We start from the raw sequence: 18333 nt of genomic DNA, 5'->3' as shown, positions 1-18333 counted from the left end.
CAAGCCTCTCTGAGCTCGGGCACTCTGGGCCATTAGCTGTGGGCCTGTGAGGAGCTCGCAGTGTGCTGGTGGCTCTGTGCCTGTGGCGGGCATTCTCCCAGCTGTCTCCAGGAGGACTTCTGACCGGACAGGCACAGAAGCTTGCTGGAGAGCATCCCTTCTCCCCAGGATGGGGAAGAGAAAGGCTCCTCGTGGAGCACAACGGGCTGCCCTGGTGAGGCGAGGAGGCAGGAGGAGCCCGGGCACCAGACGGCGAGGGCCTGCGCGCCGCGGTGCTGCGGTAAAGGAAGGCAAGTTTGGCGCTGCCTTTCACCCCATCTTTGCACCAAGCCTGCCTGGCTCGGCCGGGCCCGACAGCCCTGCAGAACCAGCGTCCTCCTGCCCCAAAGGAGGCCTGGGGCCACCTCGGCTGTGTGACGATGACAGAGCTGGCCGTCACGTCTGTGTCTTTCTGGGATGCTCTAGAAACTGTGGAGTAACCCAGGACTCGTGCCATCCTCCTTCTCCAGGCCCACTCTCAGTGCCCTGCCTGCGAGGGGACCCTGCCCAGCCCTCCGCACGCCCTGGGCCAGGTTGACACACAGCTGCCCCACTCGATAGGGCATAACCACGACCCTGGCCCTGCCCCTGCCCCAGGGAGCGAGGCCATAGGACCAGCGCCCACCTCCCTGCAGGGATCTGGCACGTGCTGGACCAGTGTCCTCCAGAAGAGTCCTCAGACTTTTCTCTGTTTTCTTTGCCCAGGCTTGGTCCTCAGTCTGGTGATGGCTGTGGTCTCCCTCCAGAGACGCCTCAGCCCCGGAATCTCCACCGTGTGAGTACAATACGTGTCCGGCATGGACACACAGACGAAGGGTGCCAGCGGGTCAAGGCGAGCAAGGGGAGGCTGGCAGTGGTCCCCACCAGGAGACCCTGGCTCCTCCCACATTACTGCTCCTCAGCTGGTAAGAGAAAATCCCCCATGCGCAGGGCACTGCTCTTGAGCACTGCTAACACCAGGACTCCCTCTTCTATTCAGGAAAGAGATCATCACCTTGAAAAAGAAGAGGCTCTTCACGATCCTCATCTTGATGCTCGCAGGCGCTCTAGGTGAGCATTTGCCTGCTGCCAGCGCAGTGGCAGAGGCACAGAGCGGGAGCTTCAGCGTGAGAGAGAGGTGCTGGTGGGGCCCTTGCAGCCTCCCATGCCTGCAGCTCAGGGAGCTCCCAAGGTGCCCACTACATGCAGAGGAGGGAGGGAAAATGGGCTGTAGCTGTGGGACGCCAAGTGTGCCCTGAAACCAAGGAGAGGGTCCCCGCTTGGAACTGCAAGCTCTGCACCCTTTCCCCCAAGTCCTCAGACAGCCTCTTGCTACCCTGAGGTGGGAGGAGACTCTGTGACTCCAGAGATCATTGGACAGCCTAATGAAATTACTCTCTTGGTGATCTGAATTCCAGCTGGTGTTTGCTGCGGGAGCTTGATGCTCATGTTGAGGCTGTGGACACAGGACGCGCCGCAGGTCGGTGACTGTTGTTGTGGGAGAGACAAGCCCCACAGAGGAGCCCTGCTGATGGTGGCGGGTCAACCACCCAGTCCCTGCGGTTCTAGGCAGTGACCCAGAGAATCAGCAGCAGTTTCCGCCTTGCCTTCCTAGAGCCACCAGCTCTGGCAAGCTCCAGCAGCTCTGGGACTCAAATGGAGAACCTTTCCCTTTCAGGTGCTGCTGGGGCAGCCTGCCGCCGACCTGCTCTCCCTGCGGTAAGAGCCCTCTCCTCTCCTGACGCGCAGCACGTTTCGAGGGGTAATGGCAGATGAGCCGGTGCTATTTGCGCTCACTTGTACAGCGCCCAGGGCTCATGCCTTTCGCTCCTGCCTGGGCCTTTTGCTAAACCGGGAGGGGAAGCGAAGCATTTGCAAGCCTGCGAAAAAGAAAGAAGGTGGCTTGAGCACCTCTGTCTCCGCTCCTCCTGAGCTTGGAGACTCTGGGAAGAGCTGAGCCGCCGCTCTCTCACAAGATCTGCTCTCCTTCCTGGTGAATGCAGGAACACGATGGCTCTGGGCGGGGAACAATCCCAAGAGATGAAACAGCTGAGAGATGAGCTGGTGCGCCTGGCTGCAGAGATCAGCGCTACCATGAAGGTGATCCTGCACTTTGGGAAGGAGGGCTGTGTCGAGTAGGGCCCTGCACAAGGTGCTTCCCGGGCCAGTTGATGGGCTTTTCCTGCCCAGCCCACACATCCATCCCTTGCCAAGGGATGCTGCTTGAGCTTCTCCGCTCTAAAGCTCTTTCTCCTGCCCAGGTCTGATGTGGTTGCTTCCCCTGCTTCTTTCTGTCTTTCCCAGGAAGTTCAGCAAATGAGAGACGCAATGTCTGCAACCACGCAGTTGTCTGACTGGGCTCTGAAAAGTGCAGGTACAGACGAATGGACAGGGGTAGGGCTGTCACGGCACTGGGCTCGTCGTGCTTAGCGCTCCATAAAGCAGGCTGTGCTGCACATTCTGCTCTCTGGGGCAGAGGGAGGCGGCACGAATTCACAGGGCCCAAGAGCACGACTGTGGCTGAGCGGCTCCCTTGGGCTCGCACCAGACCTGCCGCCAGAGCTCTCGCTGGAGCCCCGGCCGTGCCCTACGCAGCGCTCCTGACCTCTCCTCCTCCGCTGAGCCTTCCTGGGGAATGAAAATCAGTGGCCGGGCCATCCTTTGCTGTCCACACAGCGGGGCCTTGCCTTGGGTCTGCTGCCCTTCCCATGGGGAGCTTGCAGCCTCCCAGCACCCGCAGCCCTTCTCTTTGTGTGGCTGGGAGACAAAGGCTGTCGCCACCAAGCATGGGGATCTCCTTCTGTTTGCTGCATCCCCTGCCAGGGTGTGAGGCCGTGTGCGGGGCTGGCAGGCAGCCTCAGAAATGGCCTGCAGCCAGCAGGTCCTCCAAGCCTGAGGCTGCTCCCTTCTCCCCTTAGGGGCTGCCATTGACCTGCAGAGATCGTCCAGCAGATGCACAGGGTTCAGCAGTGTCTTTTGGTTCCTGTGTGATCCACCAGAGCTGGGTACCTTTGTGCAGGTAGAGTAGCAGAAACCGCCAGTACTGCCTCTCTTGCCCCTTATAAAGTTGGGAACAAGCCCTGGGGCATCTCCCCTCAGGCCAGTGGTGTTCCTCAAAACCACGGCACTGCTCTGGTGCCTGACACACGAGGATTCACATGGGACTTGGCTCACAAAAACAGGGCAGTTATCCTCAGAAAGGGGCTGAGCTGGGCTGGGCTGGGCTGAGCTGAGCTGAGCTGAGCTGAGCTTCCTGCCCATCATCCCTGGTCACTGCTGGCTGAAGGAGCTTCTGCTTTGGCACCCCATTTCCCTGCCACAGCTCGGATTTTCCCTCTCCTGATGGCACAGTGGAGAGTGGGGGGAGGCTGCAGAGCTGTGGGCCAAAGAGAGGGCTTTCTCTGAAACGCTGGCTCCGGTGCGGGGCATCGCTGTTTCCCACTGGCTGGCTTTTTTCCTCTGTCCCACACCGGGAAGAGAGCCGGGCACTTCTGCACGCTTCCCAGCACACCGCTGTTTTTGAGCACAAGCCCAGCCCACGGGCGCAGTGCCGTCTGTGCTTCTGGCTGCACGGGAGCCCAGCGGGGCCCATCATGGCCTCGCGTTCACGGCTCTTGGCCTCTGCTTTCAGTCGGATACATCCCCGGGATACTGCTGGCCTTTCCAAGGGTCTCAGAGCGAGGTGCTAATCCGGTTGCCCATGCCAATACAACCGACGACCGTCACCATCCAGCACACCTCAAAGGCAGCCTCTCCGCTGGGCACCGTCAGCAGCGCCCCCCGAGATTTCACTGTCTCTGTAAGTCTCTGCCGGGCACTGGGGGCTGGGACTGGGCCACGGGGAAAAGCTGTAAGGGGCACTTGGTCCTCTCTGCGCCTCTGCCGAGACTGGTGTGCTCCCAAGCACTGCTGTTCCCTGAGGGGACACTACAAAGGACACGCCGGGGGGGGTGTCACCGCTTCTAAGGCTTGCTCAGCGTGTTTTGGCCCAGCACCCGCAGGCCTCTGAGCAACAGCCAAGGGGGACACTCAGTCCCACCGCATCCTGCACCCGACTGTGCTGGAGCTGAAGGGGCTGAGTGGGGATCACGGGCCCAGATCTGGCATGAGTCTTTCCTCGTGGACGCCTTCAGCCTGACCTGCTCCTCTTGCATTATCTCCAAGGGACTGGCTGAGGAAGGCAAAGAGGAAACTCTGCTGGGGACCTTCACTTACAACGTGCAGAAAGAACCGACCCAGACCTTCCCTCTGCAGGTGCAGTGAGTGTGTGTGGGCAAGAGGCCAGGGCCCAAACGCTGGTTGACCAGGAAGTCACTTAAAGAAGGAGTGTGGATGGTCCTTGCCGGGGCAGGGGCTCAACACTGGCCGAGAGAAACACTGATGCGATTGCGGGGAGAGTGTCATCCAGCAGGGCAGCAAATGCAGAACAAGGGCCCCCTTGCCCCCACAGCTGTGTGGGTCCCCAGGGGTACCCGGCTGCACCCGCTGGGCAGGTGGTGGCAGGGAGGGCCCTGGCAGCAGGACCTTCCCCACGCTCCGTTTCCCGCAGCCAGCAAGCCTCAGCTTTCCACAGCTGCCCTCCGCACTCCCTGTGGCGGGTGTTTGGTCTGCAGAAGCACGGGGTCCTTTGCCACCTGGGTGGGAGAAGGGAAGGAGGGGGGAGCTGCCGCCTCAGCCAGGATGGGAACTGCTCCTGGAGAGGGGAGGGGCTGGCAGAGAAGATGCGCGCAGCCTGCGCTCACTCTTTACACCCCAGGAGTGACGCTGCCTTTCGCCACGGTTTTGTTGCAGAATGGGAACCCCAGAGCCTTCCAGCTTTTGAAGCTCGGCATACGGAGCAACTGGGGAAAACGAGGATACACCTGCATTTATCGAGTGCAGGTGCACGGGAAGATCGTGGGAGCAAGTGCTGTCCACCAGACACATGTGGACACCTTGCCTGAATAGTTATTAAAGAGTTAGATGGAGAAACAGGCCAGAGGGTTGTGGCTGTTGGTCTGCTGCAGGGCAATGTCATATCAGAGGCCCTCTCCAAGCTGCCAAGTTCTGCCTCGTGCAGGCTGAGGCCTTCCTCAGGCTTTCCACTTTCCCTCCGCTTCAGGGACGCTTCCTAACTAAGCAAAAGGAGGTGATGCTCCTGTAGCCTTTCCTTGTCACAGTTCCTTGACAAAATCCTGCAGCATGAGGGGCAACCCGCCATCTCATGCCAAGTAGGAGTCATCAGACAGCCTGGCAGCATTTGAGGGTCATGATCCCCAAAGTACTGGCCCATTTCCTTCAGATGGCACCTTGGGCCTGGGGACAGGGTCTGGTAGGGGTCCACATGGGGTGCAGCCATGTGTGGGACCCCTGAGGAGTGTCTGGGGTGTGTAAGGAGGTCCGAGCAGCCCAGCTGCTGCGGAGCGGGGATACTGGCTCAGCTCCCTGTGCCCGCGCGCGCTCCCAGGCACAGCCCTCCGCTTCTGCCTTCTGCGTGTCTTTAAGAGAGCCACCGTTGCCCCAGCCTGAAATGCCAAAACACAGCCAGGTCCCAGCTGAACGCAGAACACACAAACATCTGGTTTTTTCAAGGGGGCAGATTTGCCCAGTTCAGCCCTGTATCTTCAACAGCAAGTACGCAAGGGTATGGACCTACACCCATTCGTCTCCGACTGATGTAAACTTCAAAAGCTAAAGCCAACACTTCCACTGTCAGCCCTGCTACCCTGCTAAGCATGAGAGGCCAGGAAACCAGTGTGGTCTTCTTCTCACTTCCGTGGGTGCAGCTTGGTGGGGAAAGCTTGGGCAGCTCTGGTCTCCTCCCACATTGCTTTCCTCATTTGCCTTTCAATTTAATATGGCATTAGGTGTATTCAGGTGGACAATTACATGGTCACCAAGCTCATTCATATCCTTATTTGCATCCTAAAAATATTAAGAAGGCTATAACTGCCGCTATTATACAAGATATTATACACCAGAACTAGATCACTGTTAGAAGGCTGACTGTGCAAAGCACATTACTGTAAAAAGTCTATGCACAGCTAAGTAGGAAGTTTCAGAAAACACGGTGACTACATAACAATCGGGGCCTGCAAATAGAACCCATCATCGTGCCAAAAAGATGTATGGGTTTCAAAATACCCTTGTCCATTGTGTAGACCTTTTACTATCAGGAGGCTGGGTCGGCCACGCTGCGGAGGGTCCAGGATTATGCAAGGGTGTAGCTTTTATCCGCCCATTTTCTTTCACCCTCCTAAGGTACACCTTGGATTGTGGTTTTTTTCCACCCCGTCAGTATTTTGGCCCAGCCTTTCACCAGGCTTTCCAGGTTGAGAGTCGGTAACGCGTCACTCACCTCCTGAGGGATCCCCTTTAAAACACCCTACTTCCAGAGGGCATAGCGTTTCTCCCTTGGGGCCCGGGTATCCTCATGTTTCGGGTGTCCCCTACCGTTGTTATTCTGTAGGGGTTTTGCCTTTTCAGAAGCGGGGTGCCACTCTGTTCATCTGATAGCTTTAGAGTCACCTTCAACAGAGGGCACCAGACCATTCTTTCAGCCATAATTCATTAACTCTCGGGCCACCCCTCCCCATGTCCAGCCTTTCTTTTCAGGGAATCTGCAATTGGGGGTCACTTTTCCTTCTAATGCAGCAGCATTATTGCCTTTTGCTCTGGGACATCACCTGTATTTTTCCTTGCAACTGAATGCCAAAAGTTTTCAGGGAGGCCGGGAGGTCCTGTATGAGAGGTATCATTTGCTCTGAGTCAACGAGTGTCCTCATTGGGGATTCTTGACTAAATTTAAGCTCCCGGTCATATGTCATTTGCTGACATGCTGCCCTCTGTCCATTTTCCACTAACTGGTTGTCTGACACCACAATGGCAAGGGGGTCCCCCCTTTAGAAAGGCTTAAGGCCTCCAGCCCAAGGGGCTGCTCTTTGAGTTGGGGACCAGGGCACACGGTGGTCACCGGTGGTAGGGAACACTCCTGGCCCACAGTATCCCTCTGCTTCCTATTCCCTTCATAAGATCTGATCCTCCCCAGACAATGACACCCTCCAAACCTATTCCATCGCAGAATCTTTTGGTGAACAACTAAAATCCTTTTTTAGATTGGCTACTTGCGTTGCAGAGTATGGAAACTCCTTGGTCATAATTTGAGGGGACTTGTATTCACCATGTTCGTATTGCTACTTGGTCTTGACTAGGGGACAGAAACGGTGAGGAGGCATTTCTAAGTTATCCATCCTCCATTTGCAGCACCACCCACGCTTTGGCAGGGACAGGTGATTCGTCCTTGGCCATGCAGGTCTCTCATTGCCTGTGGCCGGTCAGGAGACCTGCACACCCTGCCCCCTGTAGCCAGGCAAAGGTCTTGTGGCTGGGCAGGCCCACAGGCTCCACGGCTTGTCACTGGTGGGCTCCTGGAGAGTGATGTCAGCGCTTGCGGTGGAGGTGGGAGCAAGCAAACTTTGAGACAACCTAAAATATGGTCCCTGACTCAGAAGCCATGCTTACTACAACCTGTGACCCCGTGCTGCCCCACCAGATGCTCAGCGCCGCCACACAGGAACCTTCCTGGCCTACTGGGTGACTGTAGCTCCTGTGAAAAGGAGTGTGAGATGTAAAGGGGCCTTGCAGAAATTCATAAACGTTTGTTACTGACCTAGGAGGAACACACGGGAGCTCATGACAGAGAAATTCCCATGTGTGCTAATTAAAATATCTTCTTTACCACAACAACTCAGAAACTTGTATGACCTAAAGACGGGTTATAAAACTTCACCGTGTTTGGAAATAGTGGCCTTAGTTCGCGCACTGTCAGTTGAAAACTAAGGACGATATAACAACACATTTCCCAGAAGAAAATTGTTTCTGCCAGTGCTCAGTCAACCTCAGAGTGGAAAAGTGCTTCCTGATGTTCAGAGGCAACCTCCAGTATTGCAGCTTGTGCCCATGGCTTCCGGTCCAGTCAGTGGGCCTGGCTCTGTCCTCTTCGCATCCTCCCTTTTGGTATTTGAAAACATTACTACGATTCCCCTACACCTTCTGTTCTCCAGGCTGAACAGTCCCAGCTCACTCAGCCTTTCCTTGCATGAGACATAGGCCAGTGTCTTCACCGTCTTACTGGCTTCTTCAGTCCAGACTGCGCTCTGTCCTGTAGCTCCACATCTGTCTTCTACAGCAAAGCCCACAACTGGACATGGTAGTCCAGGTGTGGGAGGAGTCCTGTTAAACAAGACCGGACCCACTACTCAGCTGTGGGGTACATCTTGCCCCAGGAAGGTATAGGGTGTGCTCAGCCCTGTTCCCTGGTGGGTCTGTTGGAGCCGTCTGGGACTGGCCATGTCTGGAACAACGCAGCCACAGCCTCTCTTCACAGACGCCCTTCGGCAGCGCCCCCGCTGCCATCACCTGGACATGGAAACCCAGCACACCAGTACCCTGGGAGAGGGTGTCTGGAGCAGCAAAGGCACCTGGGCAAGAACAGACATCGAGTCTAGGTGGAAGGACTGTGGTGGGTGAAGGACCAGTGGCAGGGACATCTGCCAAGAGGCTTTCCAAAGCCTGTCTTCTGGCCAGGGCCTCTGCATCGGCAGCTTCTCCCTCTCTTCGCTCACAAGGTATGGAGACAGTGCACACCAGGGCTCTGTCTTTATCCTCTTAGAGGCGTTTGCTCCCGTTACGACCTGGCAAGACCCTGAAGGCTGTCTCATCTTAGAAGGAGCCGATGTGCCTGGAGCCACTTTGGAAGCTGAAGAAACCCAAGAGGACGTGACGATGCCAACGGGGCTGAGTGGCCCAAAGAACCCGTGCAGACCATGCACCTTGTCACGCAGAGCCAGCCGCCCTACTTGCCCCATGAGACCACCTGTCTGGCAAGGCTGGCCCTACCCAGGCAGGGGGAAGGTGGGGGCAAGGCTCAGGACGCCCTGTGGCCCCATGCTGTCCCACCAGATGCTCAGCGCCCCCAGGGCACCTTGTGCCGCCACACAGGAACCTTCCTGGCCTACTGGGTGACTACAAAGCTCTCAGCAAACACCCTCCTTTCTCTCCGCTGGCAGTGCTGAGTTGGCCCCAGCAGAGCCGTGCCCAGCCAGTCCCCACGCAATGGCTACTTCGGAAAGACCAAAGGCCCAGGCTTTATTATGGAGCACGACGTTCCGTGGCACGCAGCACCCCTCTGGCCAGTTTGGCTTGGCCACCCCAGCTGTGTCCCCTCCCAGGCTCTCGCCCAGCCTCGGCCTACTCGCTTGGGGACACAGCGAGGAACAGGAGAGGCCTCGGTGCTCTGCAAGCGCTGCCCAGCGCCAGCTGAAACGCTGCTGTGTTTTCAACACTGCCTGCTCACAAATGCCAAACACAGCACCAAGCGGGCTGCGGGGTCTCTCCCTGACCCCCCCCGCCCAGCCCCTGCAGCTCTGTCTGTGACGTCACAGCCGTGACATCACAGGGCCGTGCAGGGCCAAGCCTCTCTGAGCTCGGGCACTCTGGGCCATTAGCTGTGGGCCTGTGAGGAGCTCGCAGTGTGCTGGTGGCTCTGTGCCTGTGGCGGGCATTCTCCCAGCTGTCTCCAGGAGGACTTCTGACCGGACAGGCACAGAAGCTTGCTGGAGAGCATCCCTTCTCCCCAGGATGGGGAAGAGAAAGGCTCCTCGTGGAGCACAACGGGCTGCCCTGGTGAGGCGAGGAGGCAGGAGGAGCCCGGGCACCAGACGGCGAGGGCCTGCGCGCCGCGGTGCTGCGGTAAAGGAAGGCAAGTTTGGCGCTGCCTTTCACCCCATCTTTGCACCAAGCCTGCCTGGCTCGGCCGGGCCCGACAGCCCTGCAGAACCAGCGTCCTCCTGCCCCAAAGGAGGCCTGGGGCCACCTCGGCTGTGTGACGATGACAGAGCTGGCCGTCACGTCTGTGTCTTTCTGGGATGCTCTAGAAACTGTGGAGTAACCCAGGACTCGTGCCATCCTCCTTCTCCAGGCCCACTCTCAGTGCCCTGCCTGCGAGGGGACCCTGCCCAGCCCTCCGCACGCCCTGGGCCAGGTTGACACACAGCTGCCCCACTCGATAGGGCATAACCACGACCCTGGCCCTGCCCCTGCCCCAGGGAGCGAGGCCATAGGACCAGCGCCCACCTCCCTGCAGGGATCTGGCACGTGCTGGACCAGTGTCCTCCAGAAGAGTCCTCAGACTTTTCTCTGTTTTCTTTGCCCAGGCTTGGTCCTCAGTCTGGTGATGGCTGTGGTCTCCCTCCAGAGACGCCTCAGCCCCGGAATCTCCACCGTGTGAGTACAATACGTGTCCGGCATGGACACACAGACGAAGGGTGCCAGCGGGTCAAGGCGAGCAAGGGGAGGCTGGCAGTGGTCCCCACCAGGAGACCCTGGCTCCTCCCACATTACTGCTCCTCAGCTGGTAAGAGAAAATCCCCCATGCGCAGGGCACTGCTCTTGAGCACTGCTAACACCAGGACTCCCTCTTCTATTCAGGAAAGAGATCATCACCTTGAAAAAGAAGAGGCTCTTCACGATCCTCATCTTGATGCTCGCAGGCGCTCTAGGTGAGCATTTGCCTGCTGCCAGCGCAGTGGCAGAGGCACAGAGCGGGAGCTTCAGCGTGAGAGAGAGGTGCTGGTGGGGCCCTTGCAGCCTCCCATGCCTGCAGCTCAGGGAGCTCCCAAGGTGCCCACTACATGCAGAGGAGGGAGGGAAAATGGGCTGTAACTGTGGGACGCCAAGTGTGCCCTGAAACCAAGGAGAGGGTCCCCGCTTGGAACTGCAAGCTCTGCACCCTTTCCCCCAAGTCCTCAGACAGCCTCTTGCTACCCTGAGGTGGGAGGAGACTCTGTGACTCCAGAGATCATTGGACAGCCTAATGAAATTACTCTCTTGGTGATCTGAATTCCAGCTGGTGTTTGCTGCGGGAGCTTGATGCTCATGTTGAGGCTGTGGACACAGGACGCGCCGCAGGTCGGTGACTGTTGTTGTGGGAGAGACAAGCCCCACAGAGGAGCCCTGCTGATGGTGGCGGGTCAACCACCCAGTCCCTGCGGTTCTAGGCAGTGACCCAGAGAATCAGCAGCAGTTTCCGCCTTGCCTTCCTAGAGCCACCAGCTCTGGCAAGCTCCAGCAGCTCTGGGACTCAAATGGAGAACCTTTCCCTTTCAGGTGCTGCTGGGGCAGCCTGCCGCCGACCTGCTCTCCCTGCGGTAAGAGCCCTCTCCTCTCCTGACGCGCAGCACGTTTCGAGGGGTAATGGCAGATGAGCCGGTGCTATTTGCGCTCACTTGTACAGCGCCCAGGGCTCATGCCTTTCGCTCCTGCCTGGGCCTTTTGCTAAACCGGGAGGGGAAGCGAAGCATTTGCAAGCCTGCGAAAAAGAAAGAAGGTGGCTTGAGCACCTCTGTCTCCGCTCCTCCTGAGCTTGGAGACTCTGGGAAGAGCTGAGCCGCCGCTCTCTCACAAGATCTGCTCTCCTTCCTGGTGAATGCAGGAACACGATGGCTCTGGGCGGGGAACAATCCCAAGAGATGAAACAGCTGAGAGATGAGCTGGTGCGCCTGGCTGCAGAGATCAGCGCTACCATGAAGGTGATCCTGCACTTTGGGAAGGAGGGCTGTGTCGAGTAGGGCCCTGCACAAGGTGCTTCCCGGGCCAGTTGATGGGCTTTTCCTGCCCAGCCCACACATCCATCCCTTGCCAGGGGATGCTGCTTGAGCTTCTCCGCTCTAAAGCTCTTTCTGCTGCCCAGGTCTGATGTGGTTGCTTCCCCTGCTTCTTTCTGTCTTTCCCAGGAAGTTCAGCAAATGAGAGACGCAATGTCTGCAACCACGCAGTTGTCTGACTGGGCTCTGAAAAGTGCAGGTACAGACGAATGGACAGGGGTAGGGCTGTCACGGCACTGGGCTCGTCGTGCTTAGCGCTCCATAAAGCAGGCTGTGCTGCACATTCTGCTCTTTGGGGCAGAGGGAGGCGGCACGAATTCACAGGGCCCAAGAGCACGACTGTGGCTGAGCGGCTCCCTTGGGCTCGCACCAGACCTGCCGCCAGAGCTCTCGCTGGAGCCCCGGCCGTGCCCTACGCAGCGCTCCTGACCTCTCCTCCTCCGCTGAGCCTTCCTGGGGAATGAAAATCAGTGGCCGGGCCATCCTTTGCTGTCCACACAGCGGGGCCTTGCCTTGGGTCTGCTGCCCTTCCCATGGGGAGCTTGCAGCCTCCCAGCACCCGCAGCCCTTCTCTTTGTGTGGCTGGGAGACAAAGGCTGTCGCCACCAAGCATGGGGATCTCCTTCTGTTTGCTGCATCCCCTGCCAGGGTGTGAGGCCGTGTGCGGGGCTGGCAGGCAGCCTCAGAAATGGCCTGCAGCCAGCAGGTCCTCCAAGCCTGAGGCTGCTCCCTTCTCCCCTTAGGGGCTGCCATTGACCTGCAGAGATCGTCCAGCAGATGCACAGGGTTCAGCAGTGTCTTTTGGTTCCTGTGTGATCCACCAGAGCTGGGTACCTTTGTGCAGGTAGAGTAGCAGAAACCGCCAGTACTGCCTCTCTTGCCCCTTATAAAGTTGGGAACAAGCCCTGGGGCATCTCCCCTCAGGCCAGTGGTGTTCCTCAAAACCACGGCACTGCTCTGGTGCCTGACACACGAGGATTCACATGGGACTTGGCTCACAAAAACAGGGCAGTTATCCTCAGAAAGGGGCTGAGCTGGGCTGGGCTGGGCTGAGCTGAGCTGAGCTGAGCTGAGCTTCCTGCCCATCATCCCTGGTCACTGCTGGCTGAAGGAGCTTCTGCTTTGGCACCCCATTTCCCTGCCACAGCTCGGATTTTCCCTCTCCTGATGGCACAGTGGAGAGTGGGGGGAGGCTGCAGAGCTGTGGGCCAAAGAGAGGGCTTTCTCTGAAACGCTGGCTCCGGTGCGGGGCATCGCTGTTTCCCACTGGCTGGCTTTTTTCCTCTGTCCCACACCGGGAAGAGAGCCGGGCACTTCTGCACGCTTCCCAGCACACCGCTGTTTTTGAGCACAAGCCCAGCCCACGGGCGCAGTGCCGTCTGTGCTTCTGGCTGCACGGGAGCCCAGCGGGGCCCATCATGGCCTCGCGTTCACGGCTCTTGGCCTCTGCTTTCAGTCGGATACATCCCCGGGATACTGCTGGCCTTTCCAAGGGTCTCAGAGCGAGGTGCTAATCCGGTTGCCCATGCCAATACAACCGACGACCGTCACCATCCAGCACACCTCAAAGGCAGCCTCTCCGCTGGGCACCGTCAGCAGCGCCCCCCGAGATTTCACTGTCTCTGTAAGTCTCTGCCGGGCACTGGGGGCTGGGACTGGGCCACGGGGAAAAGCTGTAAGGGGCACTTGGTCCTCTCTGCGCCTCTGCCGAGACTGGTGTGCTCCCAAGCACTGCTGTTCCCTGAGGGGACACTACAAAGGACACGCCGGGGGGGGTGTCACCGCTTCTAAGGCTTGCTCAGCGTGTTTTGGCCCAGCACCCGCAGGCCTCTGAGCAACAGCCAAGGGGGACACTCAGTCCCACCGCATCCTGCACCCGACTGTGCTGGAGCTGAAGGGGCTGAGTGGGGATCACGGGCCCAGATCTGGCATGAGTCTTTCCTCGTGGACGCCTTCAGCCTGACCTGCTCCTCTTGCATTATCTCCAAGGGACTGGCTGAGGAAGGCAAAGAGGAAACTCTGCTGGGGACCTTCACTTACAACGTGCAGAAAGAACCGACCCAGACCTTCCCTCTGCAGGTGCAGTGAGTGTGTGTGGGCAAGAGGCCAGGGCCCAAACGCTGGTTGACCAGGAAGTCACTTAAAGAAGGAGTGTGGATGGTCCTTGCCGGGGCAGGGGCTCAACACTGGCCGAGAGAAACACTGATGCGATTGCGGGGAGAGTGTCATCCAGCAGGGCAGCAAATGCAGAACAAGGGCCCCCTTGCCCCCACAGCTGTGTGGGTCCCCAGGGGTACCCGGCTGCACCCGCTGGGCAGGTGGTGGCAGGGAGGGCCCTGGCAGCAGGACCTTCCCCACGCTCCGTTTCCCGCAGCCAGCAAGCCTCAGCTTTCCACAGCTGCCCTCCGCACTCCCTGTGGCGGGTGTTTGGTCTGCAGAAGCACGGGGTCCTTTGCCACCTGGGTGGGAGAAGGGAAGGAGGGGGGAGCTGCCGCCTCAGCCAGGATGGGAACTGCTCCTGGAGAGGGGAGGGGCTGGCAGAGAAGATGCGCGCAGCCTGCGCTCACTCTTTACACCCCAGGAGTGACGCTGCCTTTCACCACGGTTTTGTTGCAGAATGGGAACCCCAGAGCCTTCCAGCTTTTGAAGCTCGGCATACGGAGCAACTGGGGAAAACGAGGATACACCTGCATTTATCGAGTGCAGGTGCACGGGAAGATCGTGGGAGCAAGTGCTGTCCACCAGACACATGTGGACACCTTGCCTGAATAGTTATTAAAGAGTTAGATGGAGAAACAGGCCAGAGGGTTGTGGCTGTTGGTCTGCTGCAGGGCAATGTCATATCAGAGGCCCTCTCCAAGCTGCCAAGTTCTGCCTCGTGCAGGCTGAGGCCTTCCTCAGGCTTTCCACTTTCCCTCCGCTTCAGGGACGCTTCCTAACTAAGCAAAAGGAGGTGATGCTCCTGTAGCCTTTCCTTGTCACAGTTCCTTGACAAAATCCTGCAGCATGAGGGGCAACCCGCCATCTCATGCCAAGTAGGAGTCATCAGACAGCCTGGCAGCATTTGAGGGTCATGATCCCCAAAGTACTGGCCCATTTCCTTCAGATGGCACCTTGGGCCTGGGGACAGGGTCTGGTAGGGGTCCACATGGGGTGCAGCCATGTGTGGGACCCCTGAGGAGTGTCTGGGGTGTGTAAGGAGGTCCGAGCAGCCCAGCTGCTGCGGAGCGGGGATACTGGCTCAGCTCCCTGTGCCCGCGCGCGCTCCCAGGCACAGCCCTCCGCTTCTGCCTTCTGCGTGTCTTTAAGAGAGCCACCGTTGCCCCAGCCTGAAATGCCAAAACACAGCCAGGTCCCAGCTGAACGCAGAACACACAAACATCTGGTTTTTTCAAGGGGGCAGATTTGCCCAGTTCAGCCCTGTATCTTCAACAGCAAGTACGCAAGGGTATGGACCTACACCCATTCGTCTCCGACTGATGTAAACTTCAAAAGCTAAAGCCAACACTGCCACTGTCAGCCCTGCTACCCTGCTAAGCATGAGAGGCCAGGAAACCAGTGTGGTCTTCTTCTCACTTCCGTGGGTGCAGCTTGGTGGGGAAAGCTTGGGCAGCTCTGGTCTCCTCCCACATTGCTTTCCTCATTTGCCTTTCAATTTAATATGGCATTAGGTGTATTCAGGTGGACAATTACATGGTCACCAAGTTAATTCACAGGTCAAGGTGGGAGAGGTCTGTGTTCTGCCACCAGAGAATTCTTCTGCTACTGCCCTCTATTGGCAATGTGGGACCACATTGGCGCAAACTTCATTTTCCACAGAAAACTGTATCAGAAACACTTGGAAGAAAAACAACTGTTAAAAATGTAAAACTAGTAAACTTCTTGTTACTGGCCTCCAAATAGACTTTTTTACATGGAGGGCAAGGATGTGATTTGAGACAGCCACCGTTGCTTCACCAAAGTTAAATCTTGCCTGACCAACCTAGTGATCTTCTGTGATGGGGTGACTATACCAGTGGAAAGGGAAGACCTATGGATGTTGTCTATCTGGACTTCTGTAAGGCTTTTGACATGGTCCACCACAACATCCTTTTCTCTAAACTGGATAGATACGGATTTGATGGATGGATTATTCAGTGGAGGGGGACTTGGATTGATGGTGGTCAATGATTCTGTGTCCAGATGGAGATCAGTGAAGAGCAGTTTCCTTCAGGAGTCCATATTGGGACCCCGTACTGTTTAATATCTTCATCAGTGACAAGTGCACTCTCAGTAAATTTTCAGATGAAACCAAGTTGAGTGGTGTGGTTGACATGCCTGAGGGTTGGAATGCCATTCAGAGGGACTTGGACAAGCTTCAGAAGTGGGCCCATGTGAACCTCACAAGGTTCAACAAGGCCAAGCGCAAGGTCCTGCACCTGGGTCAGCGCCACCCTTGGTATCAATACAGGCTGGGGGATGAAGGGATCAAGAGCAGCCGTGTGCAGCAGGACTTGGGGGTACCAGTGGATGCAAAACTTAATACAAGCTGTCAGTGTGAACTCGCAGCCCAGAAGGCAAATCATGTCTTGGGCTGCATCAAAAGGACCATGGCCAACTGGTTGAGGGAGATGATTCTGCCCCTCTACTCTGCTCTGGTGAGATCCCACCTGGAGTGCTGCATCCAGCTCTGGAGTCCTCAGTACAGTATAGGCACGGACCTGTTGGAGAGGGGCCAGAGGAGGCCACAAAAATTATCAGAGGGCTGGAACAGCTCTGCTGTGAGCACAGGCTGAGAGAGCTGGGATTGTTGCCTGGAGTAGAGAGGGCTCTGGTCTTTTAGTAGTTAAAAGGTGCTTATAAGAAAGATGGGGATAGACGTTTTAGCAGGGCCTATTATGACAGGACAAGGGCTAATGGTTTTAAACTAAAGGTAGATTCAGACTAGACACAAGAAAGAAATTCTTTATGATGAGGGTGGTGAAACACTGAAGAGGTTGCCCAGAGAGGTGGTAGATGTTCCATCCCTGGAAACATTCAGGGCCAGGCTGGACACAGCTCTAAGCAACCTGATCTAACTGAGTATATCAGTTAGATCGGGGGTCGGACTAGATGACTTTTAAAGGACCCTCCCAATTCAAAGCATTCTATGATTCAATCAAGATATAAATTTCTTGTCAAGAACAATCAGAAACGTCCCACTGGACATCTTCCTATTAAAGCCTTTTTCATGCTGAGATCCCTTAATAGACTATAATAATGTTTGTACCAATTGTCATTTACAGCAGGAAACTTCCTTCCTTTAGCGACACTTGAAAACATCCCTAAATTTTCCAATTATATTTTTATTCGACCTATAATTAAAACAACCAACACTAGGCAACAAATTTTTAGTATCTCTTGAGTAGCATATTAAGACTGATTCTTTTGTATTTCTATGCAGAACAACTTAGTTGGCCTACCGTTTTCTACAGAATAATTTTGTGGTCAGCTGTGACCACATTTGTGACTTAGCATATTTGTGACTTAGCATTTCATTGCTGTAAAAATGAACACAGTGTCACAAATCTGCTGGATAAAATTGGAGGATGGTATAAACTGGAAAAGAACAAAGCTTTTTATGTCTAGTAATAGGTGAATAGGGAAAGACCTCTCTCGAGAAATGATTGGTGAGGTTGTACTTATATTTGTCCTTGAACTTTAAAAATTTGTAAGTTAGGTCCTATTCCTCATGTTTTACAGGCTCCGTCCCGTGGCACAAACTCCTAATTGTTTTAAAAAGACAGAATCCAGATCAAGCAGAAGAAAAGTTTAAAACCTAAAAAGAAAAAACTGTTTGGAAGGAGGGAAACAGTAGGATGCCCAATGACAGCTCTTTAAACAAGAGTTTTTGTTAGAGATTGATCTGTTTATTGAGAAGCACTTAGCTTGACAGCGCATCTTTGTTGAAAATGACCCAGATATCTCTCATGCATCCTTTGTGAATTAACTCAGAAGCTAATACCTAGGGGACAGAAGCTTGGCAAGATGCTTTGTTGGCTTTCTCACTTGTTTGCAGACTGAAATGATAGTGAATTGTAAGGACTGTTACTTTGCAGTAAATTTCACATTCCTGCCCTTCCAGGAGTTAAAATCAAATGTGCCCTGAAACAAGAGAAATTGACATATTATAAAATATGAAGCTTTTTGAGCAGTTAACCTCCTCCAGTGGGTTCTTGGAGTGCAGGGATCCAGAAATCCTATCACATTTGGGCATGTATGGTCTGGTGGAAGAGCGGGTATGCACCTGAATGAATGTGGGACTCCTAGGGAGATAATATGACTGTGCAGCTTTTGGTTGAATTAAAGAAATCCAAAGTGAAAAATGTAAAACAGCAAGACTGAAAGAGTGCTAGAGTTGAAAACATTTTAATTTTTCTAGATTCGAAGGAAAAACATAGGAACTGAAAAAGAGAGAGGCAGAATAAAACATTTCATTTGCAGGGTATACAAAGAGAAACTAGAAATAGAGCTTATTATGGACTGAACTTTGCTGTCTTTAATAAGTGGTATATTAGTTTCTGAATTGTTCTAACCATATCTGCAAGAAAATTTGCAAGGCAGGGCATTTTCATCATGACTCTAAGCAACACAGAGTTTTCTATGAAGAAAATAAAAGCTGTGTGTGTTTTGTTTTTCATTGAACCATGTATTA

At 55.5% G+C, this 18333-nt stretch overlaps 2 protein-coding genes across 2 annotated transcripts; both read left to right on the top strand.

The window, feature by feature from the left end:
- Positions 1 to 442: 442 nt before the first annotated feature.
- Positions 443 to 6081, top strand: LOC135577444 (sperm-associated antigen 4 protein-like). Its single transcript, XM_065047375.1, has 9 exons — positions 443 to 1089; positions 1437 to 1498; positions 1697 to 1737; positions 2022 to 2118; positions 2323 to 2392; positions 2937 to 3037; positions 3650 to 3817; positions 4183 to 4272; positions 4810 to 6081. The coding sequence occupies exons 1-9, from the start codon at positions 1071 to 1073 to the stop codon at positions 4963 to 4965; spliced, it is 804 nt and encodes a 267-aa protein (XP_064903447.1). The 5' UTR covers positions 443 to 1070; the 3' UTR covers positions 4966 to 6081.
- A 3828-nt stretch (positions 6082 to 9909) lies between these two features.
- LOC135577443 (sperm-associated antigen 4 protein-like) lies at positions 9910 to 15068 on the top strand. Its single transcript, XM_065047374.1, has 9 exons — positions 9910 to 10556; positions 10904 to 10965; positions 11164 to 11204; positions 11489 to 11585; positions 11790 to 11859; positions 12404 to 12504; positions 13117 to 13284; positions 13650 to 13739; positions 14277 to 15068. The coding sequence occupies exons 1-9, from the start codon at positions 10538 to 10540 to the stop codon at positions 14430 to 14432; spliced, it is 804 nt and encodes a 267-aa protein (XP_064903446.1). The 5' UTR covers positions 9910 to 10537; the 3' UTR covers positions 14433 to 15068.
- Positions 15069 to 18333: the final 3265 nt, after the last annotated feature.

The sequence above is a fragment of the Columba livia genome, chromosome Z, assembly GCF_036013475.1.
Source record: "Columba livia isolate bColLiv1 breed racing homer chromosome Z, bColLiv1.pat.W.v2, whole genome shotgun sequence".
Classification (NCBI taxonomy): Eukaryota; Metazoa; Chordata; class Aves; order Columbiformes; family Columbidae; genus Columba; species Columba livia.
Note: the sequence above shows the minus strand (reverse complement) of the source record. Positions and strands in the feature narration are given on the sequence as shown.